Here is a 27730-nt window from a genome sequence, read left to right as displayed (position 1 = left end):
TATATATATGTGTGGGTGTGTATGTGTGTGTGTGCATATATGTATGTGTTTATATATATGTTTGTATATACGTATGGATGTATATATAAGTATATAGATATGTATATATATGTATATATACATACATACATATATATATATATATATATATATATATATATATATATACGTACAAATATACATACATACATGCACACATACATACATGCACACATACATATATGCGTGCATACAGACACACACATATGACGTGCACACATACATACAGACAGACAGACATACATACAATCCTCCTAATGTATTACTGAACAGATTTACCCTTCTATATCAAAGGATATAATGTTAGTTTAATATCACTTCATAAGATTAATTTATTTCAGTTAACTCGTGTGGTCGATGATCTTTAGATTTTGCGTAGTTCCTTGAACATAAATTCCGAATACTTTGTCTTATAGTGGTATCAAAAAGCCACAGAAACGGCAAAAGCAGGAAGATGGCAATATTTGTAACCCGATAAATGATGGCTAAAGTAGTATACGTGAGTCCCACAAATCCAGCACCAATAACATAGTTTAGAAAGAACAAAGTTATAATCACTGCAGTAATAATAATCAAAGTTTTCACTTGTGATTTCATCATCTCTTCTTCTTTGCTCTTGATGGCAATGTAGATCAGCAAGCCTACAAACACTAACATTGCAATCATCAACAGAATTCCCATTATAAATTGAGCCTGAATGGCACTGCTATCTAAGTGAATATAGCAGCTATTCGAACGATGGTATGAAAAAGCTAGAAACATTACCAAAGCTTTGATACTTATAAAGACCCACAAGGTCCCTATCAATACGGATTGGATAATTAGGAAAATTTGATTTTCGTATCTGCTTGGGCTAAAATACTTCACGATAAACTCGCAGCAAAGAGGTATAAGGAAATACTTAACACCATCGTTAAACGCGTAAGATAATATAACGATAAATAGGCAATGAGATTTTGGCAAATCTTGAACTATAAAGATATGCAAACTCTGGAAATAAGCAAACACAGCATCGAGAGCATAGTTCAGCAAATAGTTCAGTAGTGACAAAGAGCGCCTTTTCCCGTGAGATTTACGATCTAGGAAAATGGCGACCATTAGAAATAAGTCGAACAGGACAACGATGATAATCGATATACATAAAACTATATTCAACCATCCAGTTGCATCATTTCCGAAGACTCTGTACTCGTACTCGTGTTCGAGTTCGTATTCGTAGCTGTAATTAGTCACCACTTCCATTTTGCTTTTTAGGTAGTTAAAATCGCCACAAGTCTGAAATAGAGACAGTAAAAGAAATGAAGATACTGACCAGTTAAATTCTATATCTTTATATACTTACAATGGTAATTGAATTATTATAATAATTATTTACAATGGTAATTGAATTATTATAATAATTATTTAATAGAGTAAAACATTGATAGATAGTAATTAGCAAGAATTAGTTATCGACGGATTAAAGTAAAGATCTGTTCTTGCTATAACTATGTGTGTGTTAGTCTAACCGCAAAACGTACATTGTAAATAATCTTAAGTACAATTTATAGTCTCGTGTAACCAAATTTTGTTCTCTTAGAATCTGATATATCAGAAAAGTGGATCAACGAAATGAAAATAGAGTGAAAAGCTCCTCAGTTGAACACACTTTATCTACAACCCCCAAATTCTAGTAAACAAAGCATAACATTGACTCTTATATTGTAGATTTCCTTGTCGGCTAGTCGAAGTAAATGACTTTTGGATTAAAAGGGATAGAGACTGATAAAATCTCTACGGCACAGTTTAGAGTTTCGCAAGAAGAAAAGTAAGATTTTTTTGATGTCTCTGGCTTTCAGAAAAGTAAACATAATACAGATGGAACAGGAAAGTTCTTTGTTAAGTACAATTTACGAGGCAAATAATTTCACCACATGCGTATCTAAAACTTATCCAGACAAGGGGGTTGAACTTAAAAATAACTTAAAAGCCATCGCTACTCGAAAACAGGCAATGAACTGGTACCACCAGAAAATCTTTTGAACATAGTAAGAAGCTTTACACAAAGTTTCAAATATCTTTAAACAAAAATTAATCCTTATGTGCATTATTGTGTTGTTGGAGAAAGCGTAAAACGTTTATGATTTGAAGAAAATGACATGCAGTATAACGTTATCGTATAAAATTATTATTTACCCCACCTTCCTACACACACACACACACACACACACACACCACCCAAAGGGTAAGTCTGGTTCCAAAATATATAATGTCTTACAGATAGAAGTTAAATAAATTGCCACTCCCCTAATTAGCATTGTGATCTTTAATAAGCGGTGTTTAATAAGTGACATGGATGTGACAAAATATTCTACAAAAAAGTTTATTTAGTCACTCTCCCAACAAGCATTTATCTTAAAGACGACAAACCTAATTATCCTTGTTATCTCAAATGCTGGGTGATCAGTCCCCGAACAACCGAATTGCGTATAGTTCACAAGGATATTCTATCGAACATTATTTATGGAACGATGCTACGTAACGTGAGCCTCAAGACTCCTCACAGGCACCATCTCCAAAGCATACAATAAAACCCATAATTCTACCTACATTTCCACAAACACAGAAACAAAGGAGCTAGCTACCCGCCTTAATACAGAGAATCGCATGGACTACCTCGGTAAGCGACCCCCACCCACCCGTATATTACACCATTTCTTCTCCAATCCCAAATGCATGTTGATCAACCCCTCCAATAGCGAGATAAGTATCATTAGCAAGAGTATCTTTGATATGGATTCAGCAGCCATTTTTCGTTCATCATCACTGTATTTAAGACTCGACTACTACCAGATGATCTAGCTAAGATAATGAGCGAAATGTCATTTATGTACCCTGAAACCATGCTGTGTTACCTCCCAAAGTTTGCTTTCCTGCCATGTGATAAAGACTACAAATAAAATAGTTATTTCCCTCTTTAAGAAGAGGGCTGTCCGCCCTTTTCTCCTTTTTCTTCCCTTAATCATTAATACAACTTTCGTGTCCCGCAGACCGAAAGAAAGAAATTCTCCTTATATATTTATGAGATATTTTTGGAATCACGGGTACTTGATATTTTTTTCCTTAAAGGGGAAAAAATTACCATTTTATTCAAAATAAAATATTAATCTTATCTTAATAAAAAGGCAGAAAAAACAGCTGTTTCCAGGATATTTATTATATCCCTTCATCGGAGACGGTGTGAGAGGATGGTTAAGAAATAGTTGATTAAGATAAGATATAAAATAAAGAATGAGGTGGAGTAAATAAAAGAAAATAGATGTGAGATATGCAGGGATATTGCATTTGTAGATCCATTTTTTTAGGCAGAATGGTATACATATATTTATTTATTTATTTACAATGGGCAAAAACATTTCACCTAAACCTGGAGTTTCTACCTTTATAAGTAGGCTGTTACATCCTTGGTACCTATGCAGCACGGAGTTTTGTCAGTGAACAGGTCGCGGTCTCAAAGCGACGAAAATATTTTGACAAATTAAATTTAAATGTTGAAGTGAATCTAACGGTTTTTGTATGCTTCTTAAATGACTTATAAACACCTTCCACGCTGCAATTGTTTTCGTTCCAGCACACGATCTCAGATCAAGTCACTTGCTATGCAAGTACATCTCCGTGACTATTTATTTATTTTTCCATGTTATTTGTAAACATTGAAAAAAAACACATACATGAATCATACACACACACACCACACACACACACACACACACACACACACACACACACACACCACACACACACACACACACACACACACACACACACGTATATATGGGTACATATATGAAATTAAAATTCAATACATGGAAAAACATTTTCCGTAATAGGGATGGAAATCATCCAATTTTTCACTGGTTTGGCAATATGGCAGAGATTAAAAACGCTTTCACAACTCAAATGGGCATATATTCAACATACAAAAATTAAAAGAAAACGGAGAGTAACGACTGACATATTTTAATTTACTAACATATATTACTATTATAATATAATATAACATGAATACGAATATTAATCCTACAAATTGTTTCGATTAAGACCCAATAATGAATTTATTAAAAAAATCCATGTTTATGGGTAAAAATCTCATTTGACAAAATTTGACAAAAATTACATGAGGGTTGTTAGATCCTAGAATAGACTGAATTAAACTTGCTTATGTTTGTAAGCATGAGTGTCAATAATTTAAAAATTAAAAAAAAATAGATATATAATAAAAATATATAATAAAAATAAAAAATAAAAATAAATAAAACAATTAATATAACGGTTATAAACTATGTTTGTACACTTAAAAATATTAATCTAAATATATTTCTGCGCATCATTTATTTATCTAAAAAAAAACTAAATAATATGCTAAGAATTTATGGCGAAGTAGAAAATATTTTCCATAATATTTGGTAAAATGCATGTTATTCAGACAATATATTCTGAAAAATTCGTTAATCTCACAAAAACAACGTGCTATTAATCATGGCTAAAAAAAAAAAAAAAAATTAAAGTACTTCATTGCCAATAGGTTAACACTAAATAATATTATAAATTACACTGTATTCATTATTTATAATAACTTATACTAGAAATGCAATCAAAATTAAAAATTACGTAGTTTTATTAAGAAATCATAAATACATATCATATAATAACATTATCATATTATAATAGCATAAATTTTCTAAAGTCATTAAAAAGTTTAGTCAACTATTTATTCATTCAAAAGTTTTTTTATTCTAAATACACCGATATTAATTTTATAAATTTATGATTATTTATTACCTATACTAATTTGTACATAAAGAAATAAATGAATTATAAAAAATATATAGATATAGGCGTATGTGTGTTTTAATAATTAAACCAGAGAAATTATAAAAAAGAATAACACAGCTCGGTAGTTTGTATATATACTTGCTATATACATGCATGTGTATCATATAGCCATCATACATGTAATGAATGACTAACTATAAGTAGTCCTATAATTTTAATGCCTCTAACTTCCATTTACGTGCAGCTTTATATATGTATATATATATATATATATATATATATATATATATATATATATATAGATAAGAAAGTTGGTTTGTGAAAGCACGTGGTTGAATATATAGAAAATAGTAAAAAGTGAAAAAACTACAGAAGGCTTGTTTTGAAAGGTTAAAGAATATATATTTAAGTCAATATGTCTGAAGAATATTATAAATTTTTTTCTTACAATGACATAGTTTAGAAGAAAGACCGGTTTCGCGTTTAGCTTTTCAAATTTCTTACGTCGTTATGTTTATGTTTAGAAGAGTTATCGTTATGTTTATGTTGAAAAGAGTTCTAAATAAGGGGAGGTAATAAGTGATTTCTTCCGGTGCAAGGGAGATAATCGCTTAAAATTTGTTTCCTTTCCTTTGGGGTGAATTTCTCTGTATAAGTGTGTTGGGATGGTTAAGTCTGGGCTTGTACTTTTCAATGAAGAATGTTTCCTTGTTTAATCTAGTTTGTGTTGATGATCCGATAGCACATTGGTAAAATGGAAAGATTAAAAATTGTGGTAGTAGTTGCTTTGCGCATTTCTCAATGTGCTCACTAAAAGGTCATAAAATGCTCGGGCTGCCACCAAGACTACGTGGGATCCACGGGACTATCACTCAGACGTAGATGCACACTGCATCGACAACAGATTGCATTCCCAGAATACAGAATGATACCTTTTAGTGAGCACATTGAGAAATGCGCAAAGCAACTACTACCACAATTTTTAATCTTTCCATTTTACCAATGTGCTATCGGATCATCAACACAAACTAGACTAAACAAGGAAACATTCTTCATTGAAAAGTACAAGCCCAGACTTAACCATCCCAACATACTTATACAGAGAAATTCACCCCAAAGGAAAGGAAAAAAATTTCAAGCGATTATCTCCCTTATACCGGAAGAAATCACTTATTACCTCCCCTTATTTAGAACTCTTTTCAACATAAACATAACGATAACTCTTCTAAACATAAACATAACGACGTAAGAAATTTGAAAAGCTAAACGCGAAACCGGTCTTTCTTCTAAACTACGTCATTGTGAGAAAAAAATTTATAATATTCTTCAGACATATTGACTTAAATATATATTCTTTAACCTTTTAAAACAAGCCTTCTGTAGTTTTTTTCACTTTTTTCTATATATATATATATATATATATATATAGTTGAGTATAGAAATTCGGGGTGAGTACTTGATAATTATAAGCACCTGTGTATACCGTTTGGTGGTGTAGGTGGTGGAGTAAATTGATCAAAATAAAATAAAAACATGATGCGAAGGATTCAGCGGTACATATGTTTCGGGCCTTTATTAGACAGATTTATAACAATGCATAATGTATGTCTGTGGCCTTCTTCAGCCGCACACCACAGCTTCCACAAGGACATGTGTTACATCAAAAATTCTTGGTTGGGGATGCAAATCCTCTCATTCACGTACGACATAATGCGGCAGCAGCATAGAGTTGAAGCGTCCATCTCTTTCTTCTCTCAATGTAGAATGAGGAAAATTGGATGTTGAGGTAATGTAAATAAATAAATACATATATAGAGGTGAAGATGGAGGGGCGAGAGTTCGGGACGAGGGATAAAAAATGTATAAAAAGTGTAAGTATAGAATAATATAAAAATGTAGAGGATAAAGGGTTGTAAGTAGATGTAAAGGGGGTATAAAGAAATATAAAGTAAAAATAGAAATAGAAATAAAAGTAAAAAAACCTGATAAAAACATGATAAAAGTGTAAAAGAATGTAAAGATAAGGGATGTATAGAGGTTATGGACCAAGCATGGTGGTCAGGAGATTGATAAAATTTAGTTGTAGAATTGTCAGTACATCAACAGTTTCGTCTGGGGACTTAATGCGTTGTAAATCAGAGCTGATGAGCATTTAATCTGGTTCCTTGAATTAAATGGACTTCTAGTACATACATATCATCATGGATATATACACCCACATACACGCGTACATATACGCCTCCAAGCCCATAAGCATACACACGCACTCGCGTGTAAACACGTACATAAACACACACGCACCCACACGCACGCGCGTACACACACATACATACAACAGAATATCCGCATATATACACGGACATTACGCGCGTACACGCTCACATGTATATACGCGCGCCCATCACTCCATACACACACGTATATGCCCACGCCTCTAGGTCCAGGTATAAGATATTAAAGGATGTGTATAAGAACGTATGTAAAGAATCCCGTACTCATGTCAATACGCGCACGCACACACGGCTGTGTGTCCGTATGTGCGTGCACATATACACTCATATACACACACAGAGACACACGCGCACATGGGTATAGCTATAAGATATCGAAGTATGCATGTACATATATGCGCGTGCATATGTATGTATGCGTATACACACGTACGCGGACGCTCGTATATTCAAAAGGTGGATCCATAGGTAAGTAAATAAACATATATAGAGGTGTAAAGCGATAAGTTAGGGGTAAGAATGAGGGTATGGGTAAAGATTAGAAATAAAAAATACAGTATAAAATAAGAAATACAATGTAATAGTTAGAAATGAAGTATAAGAATTATAAAAATTATAATAGTTAAGGTAAGGGATGAAAATGAAAATGAGAATAAATGGAAGTAGAATAAAAGTAAAAATAAAATTAAAAATAAAAATAAATATAAATGGAGGTAGGATAAAAGTAAAAATAAAAGTAAAAATAAAAATAAAATAAAATAAGATAAAAATATAATTTTGTAAAGTTTAACACGAGATGAAGGTGGTTGAAAGTTAGAGGTGTGTGTTAAACGTAGGGGCGGGCGGGGGGAACTGAAAATTGGAAGGGTGGGAAGTGGAGTTTGGCGGTGTGCGTTCAACATCTGAGTTAGATATATATATAGAAGACACAGTTCCCTGTCTTCTGTCTTACATGTTTTAACCCCAGGTTGGCCCTCGTTGAAGAAGATCAGACCTTGTGAGTTCCTATGACTTGCTAAAAGAAGATCAGAAACCAATATTGGTTCGGGGTAATAAATGGTAAATGTTTTTCATTTTCAAATTTTTGCTCCTGTCGAATCTTATCCATTTTTTTGTGGCTCTCTAATGCGCTGAATCTTCACCCTAGGTGTAGATTCCTTATGTGTATAATTTTACACTATCGTATAATATATATATATATATATATATATATATATATATTGAAAGTCTTTGTGAAAAATTGGCTAATACAAGTTTTATGTATAAAAAGGAGCTTTTAAAAAGTATTAATTTCTAAAAAAATGTTATAAATCTTTTATCATTGTTAGAAGACGTTTTTTTCCTAGAAACAATGCTACTTTCACATCGCATTACAAGATTAATTTATTTCAGTTAACTCGTGAGAGGGATGATCTTTATGCTTTTTACATTTCTCTGAGCATAATTTCCGAATACTTTGTGTTATAGTGAAATCAAAAAGCCACAAAAACGGCAAAAGCAGGAAGCTGCCAAGACTTATGACTCGATACACGACGAATAAAGGAGAACGGTAATGCCCCAATAACCCATCTTCCTTAAGAATGACTAAAATTAACAAAATTATAGTCACTGCAGTAATAATAATCAAAGTTATCAATGGTGATTTCATCATCTCTTGTTCTTTACTCTTGATAGCAATGTAGATCAACAGGCCTACAAACACTAACATTGCAATCACCAGCAGAATACTTATTATAGATTGAGCAACAATGACATTACTATATAAGTAAGGAAAGCAAACACCAGTAGAAAAGTTGGAAAAAGCTAGAATGATTACCAAATTTTTGATACAAATAAAGACCCACAAAATCCCTATCAATACGGATTGGATAATTAGGAAAATTTGATTTTCATATTTGCTTGGCCTAAAATACTTCACAATAAACTCGCAGCAAAGTGGGAAAATGAAATACTTATCACCATCGTTAACCACAAAAGCTAATATATTGATAAATACGCAGTGAGATTTTGGCAAATCTCGAACTATAAAGACATGCAAACTCTGAAAATAAACAAACAAAGCAACGAGAGTATAGTTCAGCAAATAGTTCAGTAGTGACAAAGAGCGCGTTTTCCCGTGAGATTTGCGATCTAGGAAAATGGCGACCATTAGAAATATGTTGAACAGAATAACTATGATTATCGATATACAGACGAATATGTTCAACCGTCCAGCTGCATCATTTCCGAAGACTGAAACTTTGTAGTCGTAATCATAGCTGTAATTAGCTGAAATATCTTCCATATTATCTTTTGGGTGGTTAAAATTGTCTCAAGCCTGAAATGAAGACAGTAAAAGAAATGAAGAAATCTGAAATGAAGAAATATTTCATTATATACTTGTAATGGTAATTGAATTATTATGAAAAAATTATTTAATAGAGTAAAACATTGGGAGACATTAATTAATAATAATTAGTTATAGATGCGTTAAAGTAAAGATCTGTTGTTTCTTTATGTGCGTGTGAAACTAATCACAAATTGTTATTATGGCTTCATGTCTATAAACGGCTGAAACCATTCCACAAAACATACATTGTAAATAATCTTAGGAAACGCATGAATGTCAAAACATAACATTGACCACATCTATAAAGTATAATGGTATGTGACTTAGGCGTAGAAGACGAAAATCTGCATTGGGGAAAGTTCAAACCGCTACCATAAAATATGGCTTCAACTGTGCTTCGAAGAACTTAATCTATGTTCTCGAATGTGGAGGGTGTGGTGGGGACTACATAAATCAAACTAGCTTAACTTTGAGGAATAGACTTACAGTGCACAGGCAACAAATCCGGGACTCCACCACTAGGAAAATTCCCGTAAGCAAGCACCTAGATTAATGCCCCGTAGACACAAACCCTTAATACCAAATCTTCCCTCTCTATCAATGGACTGGATACACTTCAAACCAATTCCGCTGAAATAAGGAAGACATACTCATTAAAGAATATAAACCACAGCTGAATATCCGTTAGAAAGAAGAATAAAAACAGTAAAAAGAAACGAAAAATACTCAATTTCTCCACAAAAAACAAGCAGGAACAACAACTTTTAAAAACTTTAGTAACAGGCTTCCACCCGGATTTCGAAACCGCAACTCCAAATCATCATACAAATATCAGTTGCCGACGTCACCTACCTCTTGACCAATGAAATTTTACAAACACTAGTTGCTGACGTCACCTAATCAAAACCGAACTTCAGCAAATGCAACGAAATGACCCTTTATGAAAACCAACCAACAGGAACGACTGATGATCGTCTCCACAGGGAAGCCAACCAGGCAGAACGACAAGTTTGATCACTGGAAAACAAGACGTCACCAGTATTTTAACGAATCAAAAATCAGATCCGCTCGCGGGAAAATTATAAATACACCTGATTCCAAAACATACTACTACAAGCGGAAGCGTCTATGGAAAGAGGATAAGAGAAACTGTAAACCAAATTCCTTTTTTTTTTACTATTTAGATTTCTCCCTTGTTTTTTCCCCCTTAACTCAGTATGACTTGCCGATCATCACTAACATTAATGAGCTTTATACATTTAAACAAATTGATATACAGTTTTAATATTATTGACTGCACGCCGGGCGAAACGCTTAGCGGTATTTCGTCTGCCGTTACGTTCTGAGTTCAAATTCCGCCGAGGTCGACTTTGCCTTTCATCCTTTCGGGGTCGATTAAATAAGTACCAGTTACGCACTGGGGTCGATATAATCGACTTAATCCGTTTGTATGTCCTTGTTTGTCCCCTCTGTGTTTAGCCCCTTGTGGGTAATAAAGAAATAGGTATTTCGTCTGTCTTTACGTTCTGAGTTCAAATTCCGCCGAGGTCGACTTTGGCTTTCATCCTTTCGGGGTCGATAAATCAAGTACCAGTTGCGTACTGGGGTTGATCTAATCGACTGCTCCCCCAAAATTTCGGGCCTTGTGCCTTGAGTTGAAAAGAATGCAGCTCAAAGGTTACCGTTTTAACACCGTTGTCGAGATCCAGAACGAATCGCAGAAGGTCCTCGACTCGCTTACGGAAAACGTTGGGACCGGAGTATTGCCGTGCATGGTGACTATTTCGACGGAGATGATGTTAAAACTTAAGTAAATGAGTTATTTTTTGCTATATTTTTCACAACTAGTCCGAGTGCTTTTTGATACCACCTCGTAAAGCGTGACTAAAGAAATCAACCGAGTAACAAATATTTATATCGGCTCTTATTATATACAGATTGTTGTTGTGTTGTGATCCCCTTCGGTCACGACACAGAACATGGGATTGCACCTAGAAAGTTACCCTTCGAGGCACAAGTCCGGACAAGGTTGTTTATGGAAGACCAGTAGTTGCCCATGCATACTGGCTTCCCCTCTCCACGCCACCTATGTTATCGAAGGAAAAGGCAAAGGCCGATACAGCTTGGCATCAGTGACGTCACAGCTCATTTATTAACGTGCAAGTGGCTGAGCACTCCACAGACACGTGTACCCTTAACGTAGTTCTCGGGGAGATTCAGCGTGACACAGAGTATGACAAGGCTGGCCCTTTGAAATACAGTTACAACAGAAACAGAAAGAAAGAGTGAGAGAAAGTTGTGGTGAAAGAGTACAGCAGAGTTCACCATCACCCACCCCTGCTGGAGCCTCGTGGAGCTTTTAGGTGTTTCTGCTCAATAAAAACTCACAATGCCCGGTCTGGGATTCGAAACTGCGATCCTACGACCGCGAGTCCGCTGCCCTAACCACTGGGCCATTGCGCCTCCACATATACAGATTAAACTTAAGCAAATTGTAGATGCATCATGTCACGTATGAGTTTTCTTCCCTGTAATAACAGGGCAGTGGTAGAGAAAATAATTCTAGAGAATCTGCAGTGTGCTAAAGGTTAATAAGAAGCAGTGATTTAGCAGAAATAATGGAGTGTGCTCGATTCGATCTCTATTCACTTGTACCGCTTATAATACCGAGGCAAAAAATTGAATAATCACAACAACAGCCATTTTAACTAACACAACAGTCTTCTTAATTTGTCGCCTTGCGTCGAAAAGAGAAACAATTATTCCGTATTTGAATTCTTGCTGGTGGTTAGCTCACAGGAATAATTTTGGATATTTGTTAAATGCAAGCCTAATCAATTTCAGTTTTGGGTTATATATAATTAGAGGATACATGTAATAATTAGCTGAAGTAGGGCTGTATACAAAAGTTAAATATCACATTGTCAAACAAAGGAGAACAATAAATAATTACAGTTAGTTAGAGAAAGGAATCACGGTAAAAAAATAATCACGGTCAAATTTCTCTGGGTGGATTCAGTGATGATAAAATCGTCAATTATAAGGCTGGTATGCTGGAGAGGGAGGAAACTACATGCATGCAGTACCCGGACTGTTGCCATAGTAACGAAGCTAAAGCACGCAGAATAGAGCCGCTTGGCACAGATAGATCCTGAACTCTGTTTTAATGTTGTAACTCACTCCCGCTGTTTACAGCAGTGCTTGGAAGGAAGGTTTGTAGCGTGTGATTGTTGCATTGACCATGAATCTGCGTCAAATTTTGCCAAAAGCTTGGCGATATCTGTTCAGAAGCCTACGCAAGGTTGCAGCAAGTGTATGGAGAGGAGTATATGAACCGAAAAAATATCGATAGTGACGAACGTTCTGAGAGACCCACAACCAACGGAACGGGGAAAGCGTCGCAGATATGCGTGCGGCTGTGAGGGCAAATCGTCGAGTCACCAACTGTGAGTTATCAGAGGATGTGCAGATTAGTTACGGTTCGGTTCAGTTCATTATCACTGAAGATTTGGGTATGAAACGCGTGTCTGCCAAGTTTGTGTCAAAACTACTTTCAGCTTGCAACGCACTTGCCCATTCAGCGCAGTTTGTGCAGCAGTTTTTTGGCTAGACACAGCATTCCCCAGGTCCGACAACCACCGTATCCCCTAAATCTTGCTCCTTGTGACTTTTACGTTTTTCCCAAAATCAAGTCCTGCTTGAAAGGAAGAAGATTTCAGGACGTCGAGGAAATCAAAGTGAATGCGACGATGCAGCTGCTGATTATCCCAGAAAACGAGTTCCAGGAATGCTTCCATCAAAGGAAACAGCACTGGCTTACGTGTGTAGTTTCTGAAGGGGATTACTTTGAAAGAGATTAAATACCAAATTGGTACCTGCTGTAGTTTTGTTTTTATAGCACCAGTCTGGATACTTATTGATCAAACATCCTATATTTGTATATATTTACATACATATATGCACTCATTGATATTATTTGGAATGTGAAGTTGTATATAAAAACTAGCAGTATCGCCCGGCGTTGCTTTAGAATTGGAATTTTTGAAAAGTAAAAATTTTGCGTTATGTAGCTTGTTATTCTCTTTAAGTGAACATTTTTCTGGTTGAAATACACGAAAAATGGCGACACAGCAGTAAAAAAATCGTAAAAAAATAGGGATTTTCATAGAAAAAAAGCACCTTTTTGATGTAAATAATTGTTGGTGTTAACATGGGCCGATTTGAATTTTTTCTTCCACGGAAGGAAGAGCAAGCCTTCTATCATACACTCAATTTTGGTCAACTTGCGTCGCAGGGTCTCGGAGGAGATAGTGCTAGTTGAAGTCTACCAAACCTGCCATACACACAGACAACTTCAGCTTTATATATATAGATAATATAACATTAAAATGGAGGACCACTCAGTGCTGTTTAGTAAAGTACATATCTATTAGAAAAATGTGTTGGCGGGCACCAACACTTTTTCTGTAAAATAGGGGTAGTTTATCCTGTTCAGGCTATATTATTAGCATTATCCTACGTTTAGGAATTTAAAAAAATATCTTCTTCAACTTTCTAAGACATATCAACGCTTCTAAACGAAACTTCGTTTGTTTGTTTGCTTTCATCGTAATTTGAATTTAACATATTTATTAATTTTTACATGGAAAAGGTTGAGAATCACTTCGAAATTTTGGCTTATCAAACGGCACCACTGTTCTTTCTGGTTTTTATATAGTTTTTCAGTAACCACCCTTTAAATTAACGTATGGAGTATCTGTTTTATTTTTTATTATCAACGCGACGTTCCCTGAGCGGCCTGACATTAACTAAGCAACAGATAACTCTGTTGGTAGTCAATTATATGAAAATGCATCCCAGCATACAAATGTATATAATGTATAAATGTATTATTTGAAGTGTAACATTTCCGTTATTTGTTAATAGAAAACATGGTTGCAGAGGAATGGTACGGCAGTGACTGAGTGGCATTTGCATGAGCCAAGGCTGTTCCAAGAAGCAAAGACTATTATAACATTTCAGATATCATTCTATTCTTCGTATGATGTATAGACTTTACTACTGTTGATCAGGGTTTATCCCGTTTCTAATCGCTCCTACTTACTCTTCGGTGCTATACCCTATATTTTACTTCTAGCATTTAATATTTCTTTCTGTTATGTCCTATTACATTTTGGTCGAAACGGCGTGCATCCATTTCTCAATGATATTAAGGGGTTTATCAATGTCATTTCAACTTATTTTGGTTATTGTCTCGCTATGAACTCCTTACTCTTACTCTTTTACTCTTTTACTTGTTTCAGTCATTTGACTGCGGCCATGCTGGAGCACCGCCTTTAGTCGAGCAAATCGACCCCGGGACTTATTCTTTGTAAGCCCAGTACTTATTCTATCAGTCTCTTTTGCCGAACCGCTAAGTGACGGGGACACACCAGCATCGGTTGTCAAGCTTGGGGGACAGACACACAAACACACACACACACACACACACATATATATATATACATATATACGACATGCTTCTTTCAGTTTCCGTCTACCAAATCCACTTACAAGGCATTGGTCGGCCCGGGGCTATAGCAGAAGACAATTGCCCAAGATGCCACGCAGTGGGACTGAACCCGGAACCATGTGGTTGGTAAACAAGCTACTTACCACACAGCCACTCCTGCGCCTATGCCACTCCTGCGTAAATATCTGAGAAATCTACAATGACATACTTCGTTTTTGTATTTGGTTTGTAAGATTCTTTAGGTGAATTCGTGTGGTGAAGAAAGTTTTGTTGTGTCAGAAGAGTGATATTGTCTTAATGCCTTATCAAAGACATTCGCCGGTTCGATGTCTACTCATTTATAATTTATATTTTCTTGCCCAAAATTTTCGTTGCTTTCGCAAACTTGTCAATGGATGTTCACTCTGTCCGTTATTGGAGCTGTGTTCTTTTGTCTGTTTGTGCGCATGCGTGTGTGTGTGTGTGTGTGTGTGTGTGTGTGTGTGTGTGTGTGTGTCTGTCTGTCTGTCTATGTCAGCGTGCATGTGTGCTTGTGTATGCACATATGTAAGCATGTCTCTGAAACAGTTGATAATTCATCCTTACAACTGGAAAGGTTACAGAACGCAATCAATTCAGCTTAATTGTCTCACTTATTATATTCAGAACAGATTGAATGTCACAGCATCGCATTTAGCCATGCCCACAGATTTTTAAATATGCTGTCTCGTGTTTAAGTGATAAATTATTATTCCTTCTTTGAGTTCTCAACGACCATTATTTCTCTGAAAGAACAATTTATATTAATGTGTGCTATACGAGAGTTTAATTATTTCCAGTTCTGGGCTATGTATAATTAGAGAATAAACAAAAACATTTACTAAAGCAAAGGTTTTATGCATGATCAATAATATATTTGACATTTACATAATACACGTTCACTTTACTAAATTTATACTCGAGCTAAGCTCGAACAGCCCGAGTGCCGGAGTCGCCACTGATAATTATTTTATACTGATCTTGCTTGCATGTAAAACACTGTATTTGAATGACATTTATAGAAGATTTATATAGTTTTAGTTATTATATATACGGATTACAGCAGAATATATATATATATATATATATATATATATATATAATTTAATTAACAGGAGATGGATTAAGTATTAAATCTTTATTACGTACGATATATGTTTCGACCCATCAGTCTGGGTCTCATCAGGTACATCGATAAAGATATCTCTCACAACAGATTTTTATTGTCGGCTGACTTGTTATATATCCATCAAGTTAGAAAATTAATGAAAGCAAATAATATTACTGGAACGCAAAACATTACATTCAAATACGAACGTGAAATGCTTGAGTTCCTGTTTAGATGAAATTGCCTAATCAGCTTTCGCTGCCATAACTACTTAGAGGAAAAGAAAATAGGAGAAAAGAAAACTTATTCATCGTAAAGTATTTTTATGTTCATACATATACATACAGACAGATAGACAGAGACACACACATACACATACACACACACACACAACACACACACACACACACATATATATATATATATATATATATATAAATATAAAAACACACACCCATATATACAAATACACACACACATATATATGTACATATATAAATATATATACATACACATAAATATACATACGTAGATCCAGACATGCACATACATAAAGACAGATACACACACACACACACACATATACATATATATATATATATATATATATATATATATATATATATATATATATATGTGTGTGTTCCTGGATTCTCAGAACTTTCCAGTCGAGAGATATCCACACCATTATCCTTCTCTTCTCCGCTTTTGCCCGACCCCACCTTGAATACTGTTGTCCACTGTGGTCTCCCCACACAATACAAGGTATCATAAAAGTTGAAGCACCTCAAAGGGCAATCACAAAAAAGATAGATGGCATGACAGGCCTCGACTATTGGGGTCGACTAGAAAAGCTAAAACTTTATTCTCTCCAACGTCGTCGTGAGCGCTACATCATCTGCATGATGTGGAAAATATTCCATCAGCATTGCCCAAATGATGTTGGCATCACCTTTAAGGTACATCCAAGGCTTGGGTCCCGTGCCACCCGCCCAAAACAAAAATCGCACTCTCATCTCATAACAACAATACGGCACAATTATTTCACCTCAATTGGCCCCGCTCTCTTTAACATTACACCAAAACACATTAAAACAGAAACTGACCCTATAGGGTTCAAGAAGTCTTTGGACAGATTCCTTCAAGAAATCCCGGATAAACCCCCTACACCCGGATATGTCTCTGTAAACAATAACTCTCTACTTGAGTGGGCCATAGTGCCCAAATTCTGACTTGAAAGACTTCACCAGGTGGTGCTATTAAGTTGGACATGGCCTGGGCCAATAATGGCCGAAACCTATCAAAGTATCAAAGTATATATATATATATATATATATATATATATATATATATATATATATATATATATATATATATATATATATATATATATATATATATATATATATACATATATATATATACATATAACTCTCTTCGATACTTCATGAGTGTAGCCTCACCCCCTAGGATGTTTGGAAAAACTCATGTGTTTTGGCTGATGAATACGGGACACTTGTATTTGCTGCAATATTTGCAGCTTTTAATAAAGCTGTTCTTCGTATGAAACAATTGTACTGAACAACTAATCCATTCTTGTTGCTTTTTTCTTGGTTATATATATATACACCTACATAATACATACATACATACATACATACATACATACATACATACATACATACATATATATATATATATATATATAGTACATACACATCCACGACACAGATATTCATACACGTATACATCCTTGACACCTACATATAGCTTCCTACAGAAGCAGGCACAACCACCCAGCCGCACACATGAACAAAATAAACAAAAACAAATTACACCAACGTGTATAAACAGGAGATACAAATATTACAGGCACTCCCCCCACACACTAACTAAACATAGACACACATAGAGGTATACGCATGCGCAAATAAAGACACATAAAATAGGAATATAAAATACAAAATGGCTGACCGTTAGTAAGGAGAGACACACAAATAAGAAAGAAGAAGGCAAAGGACCACTGATGAGGTCACAGAAGTGTGACGAAGGAACTCTGGCTGAAATAAGATTAAGGTTATTGTAAAAAATAAATAAAGCTGAAGCAAATTAACACCAAATATATAGTGCATGTGTTTTTATTGGCTAAACTGGCAAAATGACCATTCCTAAATACAGCAACAACATATATATATATATATATATATACAATTGGCGTGATTAATAAAAAATTCTCGTATATATATATATATATATATATATATATATATATATATATATATATATATATATATATAATTGGCATGATTAATAAAAAAATTCTCGTATATATATATATATATATATATATATATAATATATATATATATATATATATATATATATATATATATATATATATATATATATATATATATACACAACGACCTCAAACCCACAAGAGTAAACAAGAGAGACAGAGACAGGCAGAAACAAGGAAAATACCACTATACAAATATCATTTTAAAAGACTTTTTTTGATTTTTCCAAAATTTAATTGTTTTCCACACTTACAGTTGAAAAAGTCTCAATGACTTAAACCGGTACTGAAATGTTTTTTATAAAATTATTTTAGTATTTTCTATCTTGACTTTTTTCCATATATATATTGTTGGATTTCGGGACGGTTATTGTTTTGTCAAATAAACACACTATATATTCGTTTTGCATTCGTTTATTACTGTTCTTATTCTAACTCATGTCAATTGTCCGGATATCTTTCGTCACACATCTGTGACCTCCTCATCGACAGTTTCCGTGTTTGTGTGTGCTCCTACTCTTCTTATTCCATTCTGCTCTTCTATGATGTTTATCCTCACATACGCATGCGTCTGTGATAGTGTGAGTGTGTGTACATGTGTGTGTGTGTGTGCATATATGTATATATATATATATATATATATATATATATATATATATATATATATATATATATATATATATATATATATATATATATATATATATATTTATATATATATATATATATATATGTATATATACCATATACCATATACGGGTTGCAAATTCTGTTTGTTTGTGGAGACTTTTTTTACTAGTAGGAGAAATGGTGACCTGTTTGGCTGCCATTTCTAATATTTTCGGTATGTGGTTTTGAGCAACTTGTTGCAATTAACCCTTTATTATAATTAATATAATCCTTACCAAATATGGTCTTTTTCATACCGATAAAACTACTAGGTGAAATTTATTAATTTTATTAAATTAATTATATTTCACCCTTTTTGTATATATATATGTATTATATATATATATATATATATATATATATATATATATATATATATATATATATATATATAGTGACGTATATTTTGCATAGACACACTTTCTGTGCCCTATTAGAGGGCGCAGAAAGTGTGTCTATAGCCAGCTGGAGGAGGTGTCCTCCTGGGGCTACAGACTACAGTAGCATCCACCCTTAGGGGTTAGCCATATTTAAATGGCAAATATACGTCACGATGTGTTGTAGCTACTGTTTATAACTCGCTCTGATATTTATTATTGCTTAAATATATATATATATATATATATATATATGTATGTATGTATATGCACGTATTTATGTATGTGTATATGCGTATGTGTATGTGTGTATATACATTGTAGACAAGATTTATTCTACTATGTAAGAGGAAAAGAGGATTCAATGCTCTTTTTACATCACTATATACGATTAATTGAGTTCAGTTTTCTCATGCGACGGGTGATCTGTAGATTCTTTACATTTCCCTGGCCATAATTTCCGTACACTCTGTCTTATAGTGGCGTCGAAAAGCCATATAAACGGCAAAAGCAGGAAGCATACCAAAAAAGTAATCCAATAATTGATGAACATCTGAACGCTAAAAAGTGGGAAAATATTCAAAGCAAACAAGTTTCTTTGAAGACAAAAAATTAAAACGAAAATAAGAACAACGATTAAAGTTCTTAATGGTGATTTCATCATCTCACATTGTTTACCTCTAACGGCAATGTAGATCAGTACGCCTATAAACACTAACAATGCTATCATCACAAATACTGAAAATATATTAATGATTGTTGTGAAACTATTCTCAAAGTAAATAAAACAACTAGATGGATTTTCTTTTTTGAGCGTCAGCATCACTGCCAGATAAAGTACCCAGAGAAAGGCCCACAAAATCCCTGTCATTGCGTACTGGATAGTTAAAAACTTTTGACTTTCATATTTGCTTGGAAGAAAATATTTCACGATAAAATCACAGCAAATAGGGAATAAGAAATATTTTGACCCTTCTTCTAGAACATAATGAGTTATCACAAAAAATGCACAAGTTGAGGTTGGCAAATCTCGGAAACGATAGACATGAATATTCTGAAAATAAATGAACAAGGCAAACAATGCATAGTTCAACATATAGTTCAGCAATGATAGAGAGCGCGTTTTCCCGTGAGATTTACGATCTAGGAAAATGGCGATCATCAGAAATGCATTGGTCAGGATAACTAGAATGATCGAGACACACGTAAATATATTCAACCGCCCGAAGGTATCATCCCCGAAGATTGAAGTGTCAGCGTCATTATTGGCTGTAGTCATTTGTAAATCTTCCATAATTCTGAAATAGACAATAAAAGAAATAAAGTAACGAGTTAAATTGTGTTTTCTTTATATAGTGATAATTTTAACTGAAATTTTTACAACTGTTATTTAGTTGAAATTGTGCCAAAGATAGGATCTCTTGTTACAATAACGATGATGAGTGGGATCAATCACAACTATGCTGTTCTGGCTTCTTCTCTATCCCAATAAAATCCCAATAAACGATAGAAAACATCTCGGAAACCATACACTGCACAAATGTGTGTTGAAATAGTTTCCTTCATCTTCGGAAATGCATGAAAGTCAAAATATAACATTGAAGTCTCTCATAAAGCCAAATGTCACACGGCTTAGTAGAGGTAGAACGAAATTAGCCTTTAGAAAATATTGTTGTAGACGTAGTTGTGGATGATGAAGTACAATTTATAGGGAGATTTGTTGTTTTAGAAAATCGATGAACGTAATGAAATTGACTGACTTCTTGTTTAAGGAGATTTTACAACTGAAATATGAAATAAAAAAGAGCCAGGCGAGTTAATTTTCTCGACAAGAATTATTTTTCTTTGCTTATGCACTCGCATATATAAAGTACCTTTTAGCATACGACGTCTGTATATATATATATATATATATATATGTAGAAGGTTGAAAAGGAACATACGAGTTGATATATATGAAAAAAAAAAACAAGTCAAGGTAGAAAATGCTAAAATAGTTTTATAAAAACATTTCAGTACCGCCATTGAGACTTTTTCAACTGTAACTATGGAAAAGAATTAAATTTTGGAAAAATTGAAAGAAAAGTTTTTTAAAAGAATATTTGCATAGTGTTCAAATACAAGTGGCATTTTCCTTGTTTCTATCTGTTTCTCTCTCTCTCTCTCTCTCTCTCTCTCTCTCACAAGAGTAAACAAGACAGATAGAAACAGGCAGAAACAAGAACATAGGGATACCAAAAGTCCAAGCGAAGTTTAAAACCAAATAAAAAGAACAAACGTTATGAGTGGCAGGAGAAGGCTTTGCAGGGTAGATTCCCAAAGATAGTTGCAGCAAATTGTAGAAATGTTCAATTGGTACTTATTTTATCGACCCCGAAAGGTTGAAAGGTAAAATCGACCTCGCCTTACTACTACTACTACTACTACTACTACTACTACTACTACTACTACTACTACTGCTGCTGCTGTCAAAGTGAAAATCTTAGCAGCAGACATCTAGCTGTTATCTCGCGCCCCGTCGTGTAGCAGATTCCCTTGTCGGTCATAGATGACTTCTCGTTAGGACGTTGGTTTGGCGGCCCGCTCTCACATACACAAATATGTGTTTATATACATAAACGCACACTCATTCTTTTATTCTTTCTTTCTTTTACTTGTTTCAGTCATTTGACTGCGGCCATGCTGGAGCACCACCTTTAGTCGAGCAAGTCGACCCCGGGACTTATTCTTTGTAAGCCCAGTACTTATTCTACCGGTCTCTTTTGCCGAACCGCTAAGTGACGGGGACGTAAACACACCAGCATCGGTTGTCAAGCAATGCTAGGGGGACAAACACACACACACAAACACACACACACACACACACACACACACACACACACACACACACACACACACACATATATATATATATATATATACATATATACGCCAGGCTTCTTTCAGTTTCCGTCTACCAAATCCACTCACAAGGCTTTGGTCGGCCCGGGGCTATAGCAGAAGACACTTGCCCAAGATGCCACGCAGTGGGATTGAACCCGGAACCATGTGGTTGGTTAGCAAGCTACTTACCACACAGCCACTCCTGCACCTCATGTATACATTTAATACTTTTTTCTTGAAAAAACTCAGGTTGGAAATAGTGTTGGATAAATAGGTATCTCGTATGCATACATACATCATACACACTCACAAACACACACATACATACATACATACACATACATACATACATACATACATACATACATACATACATACATACATACATACATACATACATACATAAATACATACACTCTCACACATACATACATACACACTCTCACACACACACATACATACACACACACACATACATACATACATACATACATACATACATACATACATACATACATACATACATAAATGCATACATTCATACATACATACATACATACATAGATACATACATATATCTATATCTAAATCTATCTATCTATCTATCTATCTATCTATCTATCTATCTATCTATCTATCTATCAATATAGATATAGATATAGATATAGATATAGATATATATGTATGTATGTATGTATATGTGTGTGTGAGTGTGTATGATATATGTAATACAGTAATACCTGTTGTTGATCGGGTAATTACTTTTCCTGTTTCTTGGGCCGGGACGCTAGAAAAATGGGTAATATCACATAAAAGAATAGCTTTACGGAATCCAGATGACTTCGATGGCACTGAGCAGGCTACAGGCCAAGTGGAACATCACTGTTCCTATAGGAAAAGCATTGCACGACGTGCGTTTGTTTGGTGTTCACTTTTTGACGATCTTTTTCTTTTTTAGTAGACATCTTTTTTATTAGGAATATCAGTAATAGTGAAGTGAATTTACAGATGCTGTGTCTTGTCAGTCAGATTTAGGTTTACTCGTCCTGTACGTGTGTATTATATAAGAGAAAAGCATGTAATCATTGAAGTAGAAAAAAGATAGACTTCGTATACAAGCTTCTGTTTGTTCTTCAAGTTGCAGTCCAGCAACTTTTAGTGTTTGGCACTGAGTTTTATTAATGCACATATCAGAACCGAGAAGCTAGAAAAATGGGTATATCATATAGAAGAATAGCTTTACGGAATCCAGGTGACTGCGATGTCACTGAAAAGGCTGCAGGTCAAGTGGAACATCTATTCGTCACTCTTCCTTTTGGCGTTTGAATAGGGGGTATATCGTGAATGAAGCTAGAAGGATAGTTATATCATATAGAAGAATAGCTTTAGGGAATCCAGGTGACTGTGCGATGTCGCTGGGAAGGCCACGGGTTAAGTGGAAGACCCATTTGTCATGGTTTCTTTTGACATATGAATAAGCCGTATGCCCGAGGAGATTTGAAAGATTCAGGTTCAAATCTGAACCAGGGTGAGACTACGACTACAAATTTAGGTTTGCGCGTGTCTCATCCTCGTTTCGTGCTGCACGTCGTGCGTTTGTTTGGTGATCGTTTTTTGACGGCCCTTTTTTAGTAGACATTTTTTGATTGGGAATATCAGTAAAAAATAGTGAAATGAAATTACAAATGCTGTGTCTTTTCAGTGTTAGTAGTGAAATTCCGACGCTATATTACAAGCATGGAAAGCAAGGCAACAGTAAAGTCCGATGAAATTACAAATGCTGTGTCATGTCAGTCAGATTTAAGTTTACTAGTCTTGTATGAGTGTATTATATAAGAGAAAACATAATAATTGAAGCAGAAAAACGATGAATTTCATATACGAACTTCTGTTTGTTCTTCAAGTTGGCTGCAATCTGACAGCTGTAAGTGTTTGGCCCTGACTCTTATAAATGATCATGGCAAAAGAAAGTGGGATAGGAAATTGAAAGGGCTCAAATTTTAATGAGACATTAGATGTTATAACTGGTATGCGAGGAACGATGGCGATGTTACATTCACCACAACCAGTGAGAATATTCGCTTCAATGCAGTTCGGCATAGGCTTGTGCACAACTAGTGTTGCCTCCATTGAATCACTTGCTTTTATTTTTATGGGACAAACAAACACAAAATAGAGAGAATCTGTCTTTTATATATATATATATATATATATATATATATATATATATATATATATATATATATATATATATATATATATATATATATATATATATATATGTGCATATATGCACATATATACATGTATATGCATATACGTATTTCCGCATGGTATAATGCACTCATATATATGCATGTAGGTATTTACATGAGAACATGTTTGCACGTGTATGTATGATGCACTCTAAAATCAAAATCAAAACAAAAAAAAAATCAAAAAGGAAAACCAACAAACAATAAGAAATTTCAGGTATGCGCAAATATAACTAATTTTTATTAGATAATGAGTGTCACCAAAGATTGTACCCAGTCTAGTTGCGCTGAATTCCCTCGGCGCATATCAATTTCAAATAGCAGCATAGTTTCGTACTGTTTCACATACATACATGCATACATACAAACATACATACATGCATACAAACTTACGTACATACATACTTACACGCTTGTATGTATGTATATGTATCTATATATATATGTATACGCATGTATGTATATATATATATATATATATATATATATATATATATATATATATATATATATATATATATACATTTTTATATTTGTATGTTTTAAAATAAACATACTAATTCCCACACGAAAGCACGTAATCTATGCCCTAGGCACGTAACTTCAACCGTGTTTTTTCTGATGTGAATTTGCTACCCAGGTATCGGTTAATTCGAATTATCCTTAATAAGATAATTCATTCAACTACTTAAATATATATATATATATACATACGAGGGGCGTTCAATAAGTAATGCCCCTGACCTACTTCCCATAGCAGTAGAGCAACGACACTTGGCACAGTTATTAGTCTTTTCCTACATAGGAACTACCTAGAGTTATGCATTTCTCCCATCGTTTGATACAGCTCTGGATACCGTTTTTGTAGAAGATCCCAGCTTGGTCCTCCAACCACGACGTGACTTCAGAAATCAAGGCTGCATCATCTGGGAAACGCTTTCCTTTAAAAAACAACTTCATGGCTGGGAAGAGGTGAAAATCAGAGGGTTCAAGGGGAGGAGTTCATAGCTGCACGCCTGTGCTTCTGATCTGGCGACACGCGAGTTGTGGACTGGAGCGTTGTCCTGCAGGAGGAGGATGCCTTTGCTGATCTTGCCCCGCCTCTTGATTTTGATAGCTTCTCTTAATTTCCTCAAAAGTGAAGCATAATAGGCTCTTGTAATTGTGGTACCCTTTGCCAGGAAATCTGTCATCACTACTCCGTCCTGGTCCCAGAAGACTGTGAGCATAACCTTGTCAGCGGAGGGCTGCACTCTTGCCTTCTTTGGAGGAGGTGAGTCACGGTGCTTTCACTGCATTGACTGGGCTTTGGTCTATGGATCATAGTGATGGACCCAGGTTTTATCCTGTGTGATCAGTCTTTTGAAAAATTTTGACTCATCTTCTTGGCACATCTCCAAATTCATCCTAGAGCACTCAACGCGTTCTTGCTTCTGGCAAGGTGTGAGCAACCTGGAAATCCATCTGGCAGATACCTTTTGCATATGCAAATGGTCATGAATGATAGTTTCCACAGACCCGGTACTAATCTTGACCTTATGGGCTATTTGGCGAATAGTTATGCGTTGACCTTCCAAAATGGCAGCCTCAACTTGACGGACAGACGTCTCATCAACGGCAGAAGGGGGCGACCAGATCTGGGAGCTGTTTCCACAGAGTTCCGACTATGTTTGAATTCACAATGCCAGCGTTTTACAAGGTCATATGATGGGGCATCATCACCATAAGTTACTTTCATTTCATCAAAAGTGTCCCGTGGTATGCGTCCTTTCAAATACAAAAACCAGATCACTGCTCGACACTCAACAGGCTCCATTTCACACTTGACTCAGTTCAAACACCTGTAAATTAGAAACCACATTTAGTTCAGAGCTGTAATTCGCTACTTAATCCATAGAGGTATAAATAAGTGCACATGCAAAATTTCAGTTAGATCAAACAACTGCAAGTGGGTCAGGGGCATTACTTATTGAACGCCCCTCGTACATATAGTTTCACATAATTTTAGTCAATATATATATATATTTGTGCATATATATATATATATATATATATATATATATATATATCGTGAGTACCGCTGCCAATTTTTTTTCCTCTGTCTTCCCTTCTCGGGATCTTTCCTTCTCCTATGTTTCCGACGAAGAGCTCCGCTCGAAACGTTAAACCCTCATTCTTTCCTTCTTTCCTGAGCGTCCAATAATACTATATTTGTTCCATGTCCTCGCGTTGTTGTGTTTCTTTGTGCTTTCTTGTTTGGATTAACTATATATATATATATATATATATATATACATATGTCTATATGTATGAATGTATGTATATATATATATATACTATTTTTACATGACTATATATAATTAGTTTAGTTCAGTTATATCATGTGACGAGTGATCTGTAGATTCTTTACATTTTTTTGAGCATAATTTCCGTGCACTTTGTCTTATTGTGGCATCAAGAATCCACAAAAACGACATCACCAGGAAGCTGACAAAATGAGAGTAACGATAAATGAGGAACGTCTGATCATCGAATGAGGGAAAAACTCCCAGTTCAAATAAGTTTTGTTGAAGATAAGAAATGAAAGCCAAAATAACAACAATAATTAATGTTCTTAAAGGCGATTTCATCATCTCACATTGTCTACCTTTGATAGCAATATAGATCAACAAGCCTATATACACTAGCATTGTTATCATCAATATTGAGAATGTAGCCATGATTGTTATGAAATTACTATTTATACTAATATTGCATCTCTCCGGACTAAAAACGGAACATGCCAGAAACATTACCAATCCTTTTACCCAGAGAAAGGCCCACAAAATCCCTGTCACTGCGTACTGGATAATTAAAAACTTCCGATTTCCATATTTGCTTGGTTGAAAGTATTTCACGATAAAATCACAGCAAATAGGGAATAAGAAATATTTAGACCCTTCATCTAGAACACTATGAGTCATAAATATAAATGCACAAGCTGAAGTTGGGAAATATAGGAATAGCTGGAGATGTATATTCTGAAAATAAACGAACAAGGTAAACAATGCATAGTTCAACATATAGTTCAGCAATGATAGAGAGCGCGTTTTCCCGTGAGATTTACGATCTAGGAAAATGGCGATCATTAGAAATGCATTGGTCAGGATAACTAGAATGATCGAGACACACAAAATTATATTCGACCGCCCGAAT

The 27730-nt window shown here is 34.8% G+C and overlaps 3 protein-coding genes across 4 annotated transcripts in view; all 3 read right to left on the bottom strand.

The window, feature by feature from the left end:
* Positions 1–201: 201 nt before the first annotated feature.
* On the bottom strand, positions 202–6333 carry LOC118766725. Its single transcript, XM_036510401.1, has 2 exons — positions 6328–6333; positions 202–1314 (listed from the first exon to the last, which is right to left on the bottom strand). The coding sequence occupies exon 2, from the start codon at positions 1279–1281 to the stop codon at positions 367–369; it is 915 nt and encodes a 304-aa protein (XP_036366294.1). The 5' UTR covers positions 1282–1314; positions 6328–6333; the 3' UTR covers positions 202–366.
* A 1945-nt stretch (positions 6334–8278) lies between these two features.
* Positions 8279–9967, bottom strand: LOC118766726. Its single transcript, XM_036510402.1, has 2 exons — positions 9901–9967; positions 8279–9402 (listed from the first exon to the last, which is right to left on the bottom strand). Exon 2 carries the CDS (start codon positions 9367–9369, stop codon positions 8464–8466), a length of 906 nt encoding a protein of 301 aa, XP_036366295.1. The 5' UTR covers positions 9370–9402; positions 9901–9967; the 3' UTR covers positions 8279–8463.
* A 9687-nt stretch (positions 9968–19654) lies between these two features.
* LOC115220941 overlaps positions 19655–27730 on the bottom strand; it is an 11201-nt gene continuing 3125 nt past the window's right edge. Inside the window, exon 3 of one of the 2 annotated variants that reach the window (XM_036510400.1) lies at positions 19655–20695. In XM_036510400.1, the coding sequence (XP_036366293.1) occupies positions 19789–20691 (903 nt within the window). In that variant the 5' untranslated portion in view covers positions 20692–20695 and the 3' untranslated portion in view covers positions 19655–19788. Of the gene's footprint in view, positions 20696–26761 lie in introns of those variants that run through there. The other variant, XM_036510399.1, reaches the window with a different exon arrangement.

This window comes from Octopus sinensis, linkage group LG17, assembly GCF_006345805.1.
Source record: "Octopus sinensis linkage group LG17, ASM634580v1, whole genome shotgun sequence".
NCBI classification, from domain to species: domain Eukaryota; kingdom Metazoa; phylum Mollusca; class Cephalopoda; order Octopoda; family Octopodidae; genus Octopus; species Octopus sinensis.
The sequence above is the reverse complement of the archived record's forward strand: the minus strand, read 5'-3'. Positions and strand labels throughout refer to the sequence as shown.

Excerpts from the sequence above, each read along its gene's own strand:
- LOC118766725 (XM_036510401.1), bottom strand. The coding sequence starts at position 1,281 with ATGGAAGTGGTGACTAATTACAGCTACGAATACGAACTCGAACACGAG.
- LOC118766726 (XM_036510402.1), bottom strand. The coding sequence starts at position 9,369 with ATGGAAGATATTTCAGCTAATTACAGCTATGATTACGACTACAAAGTT.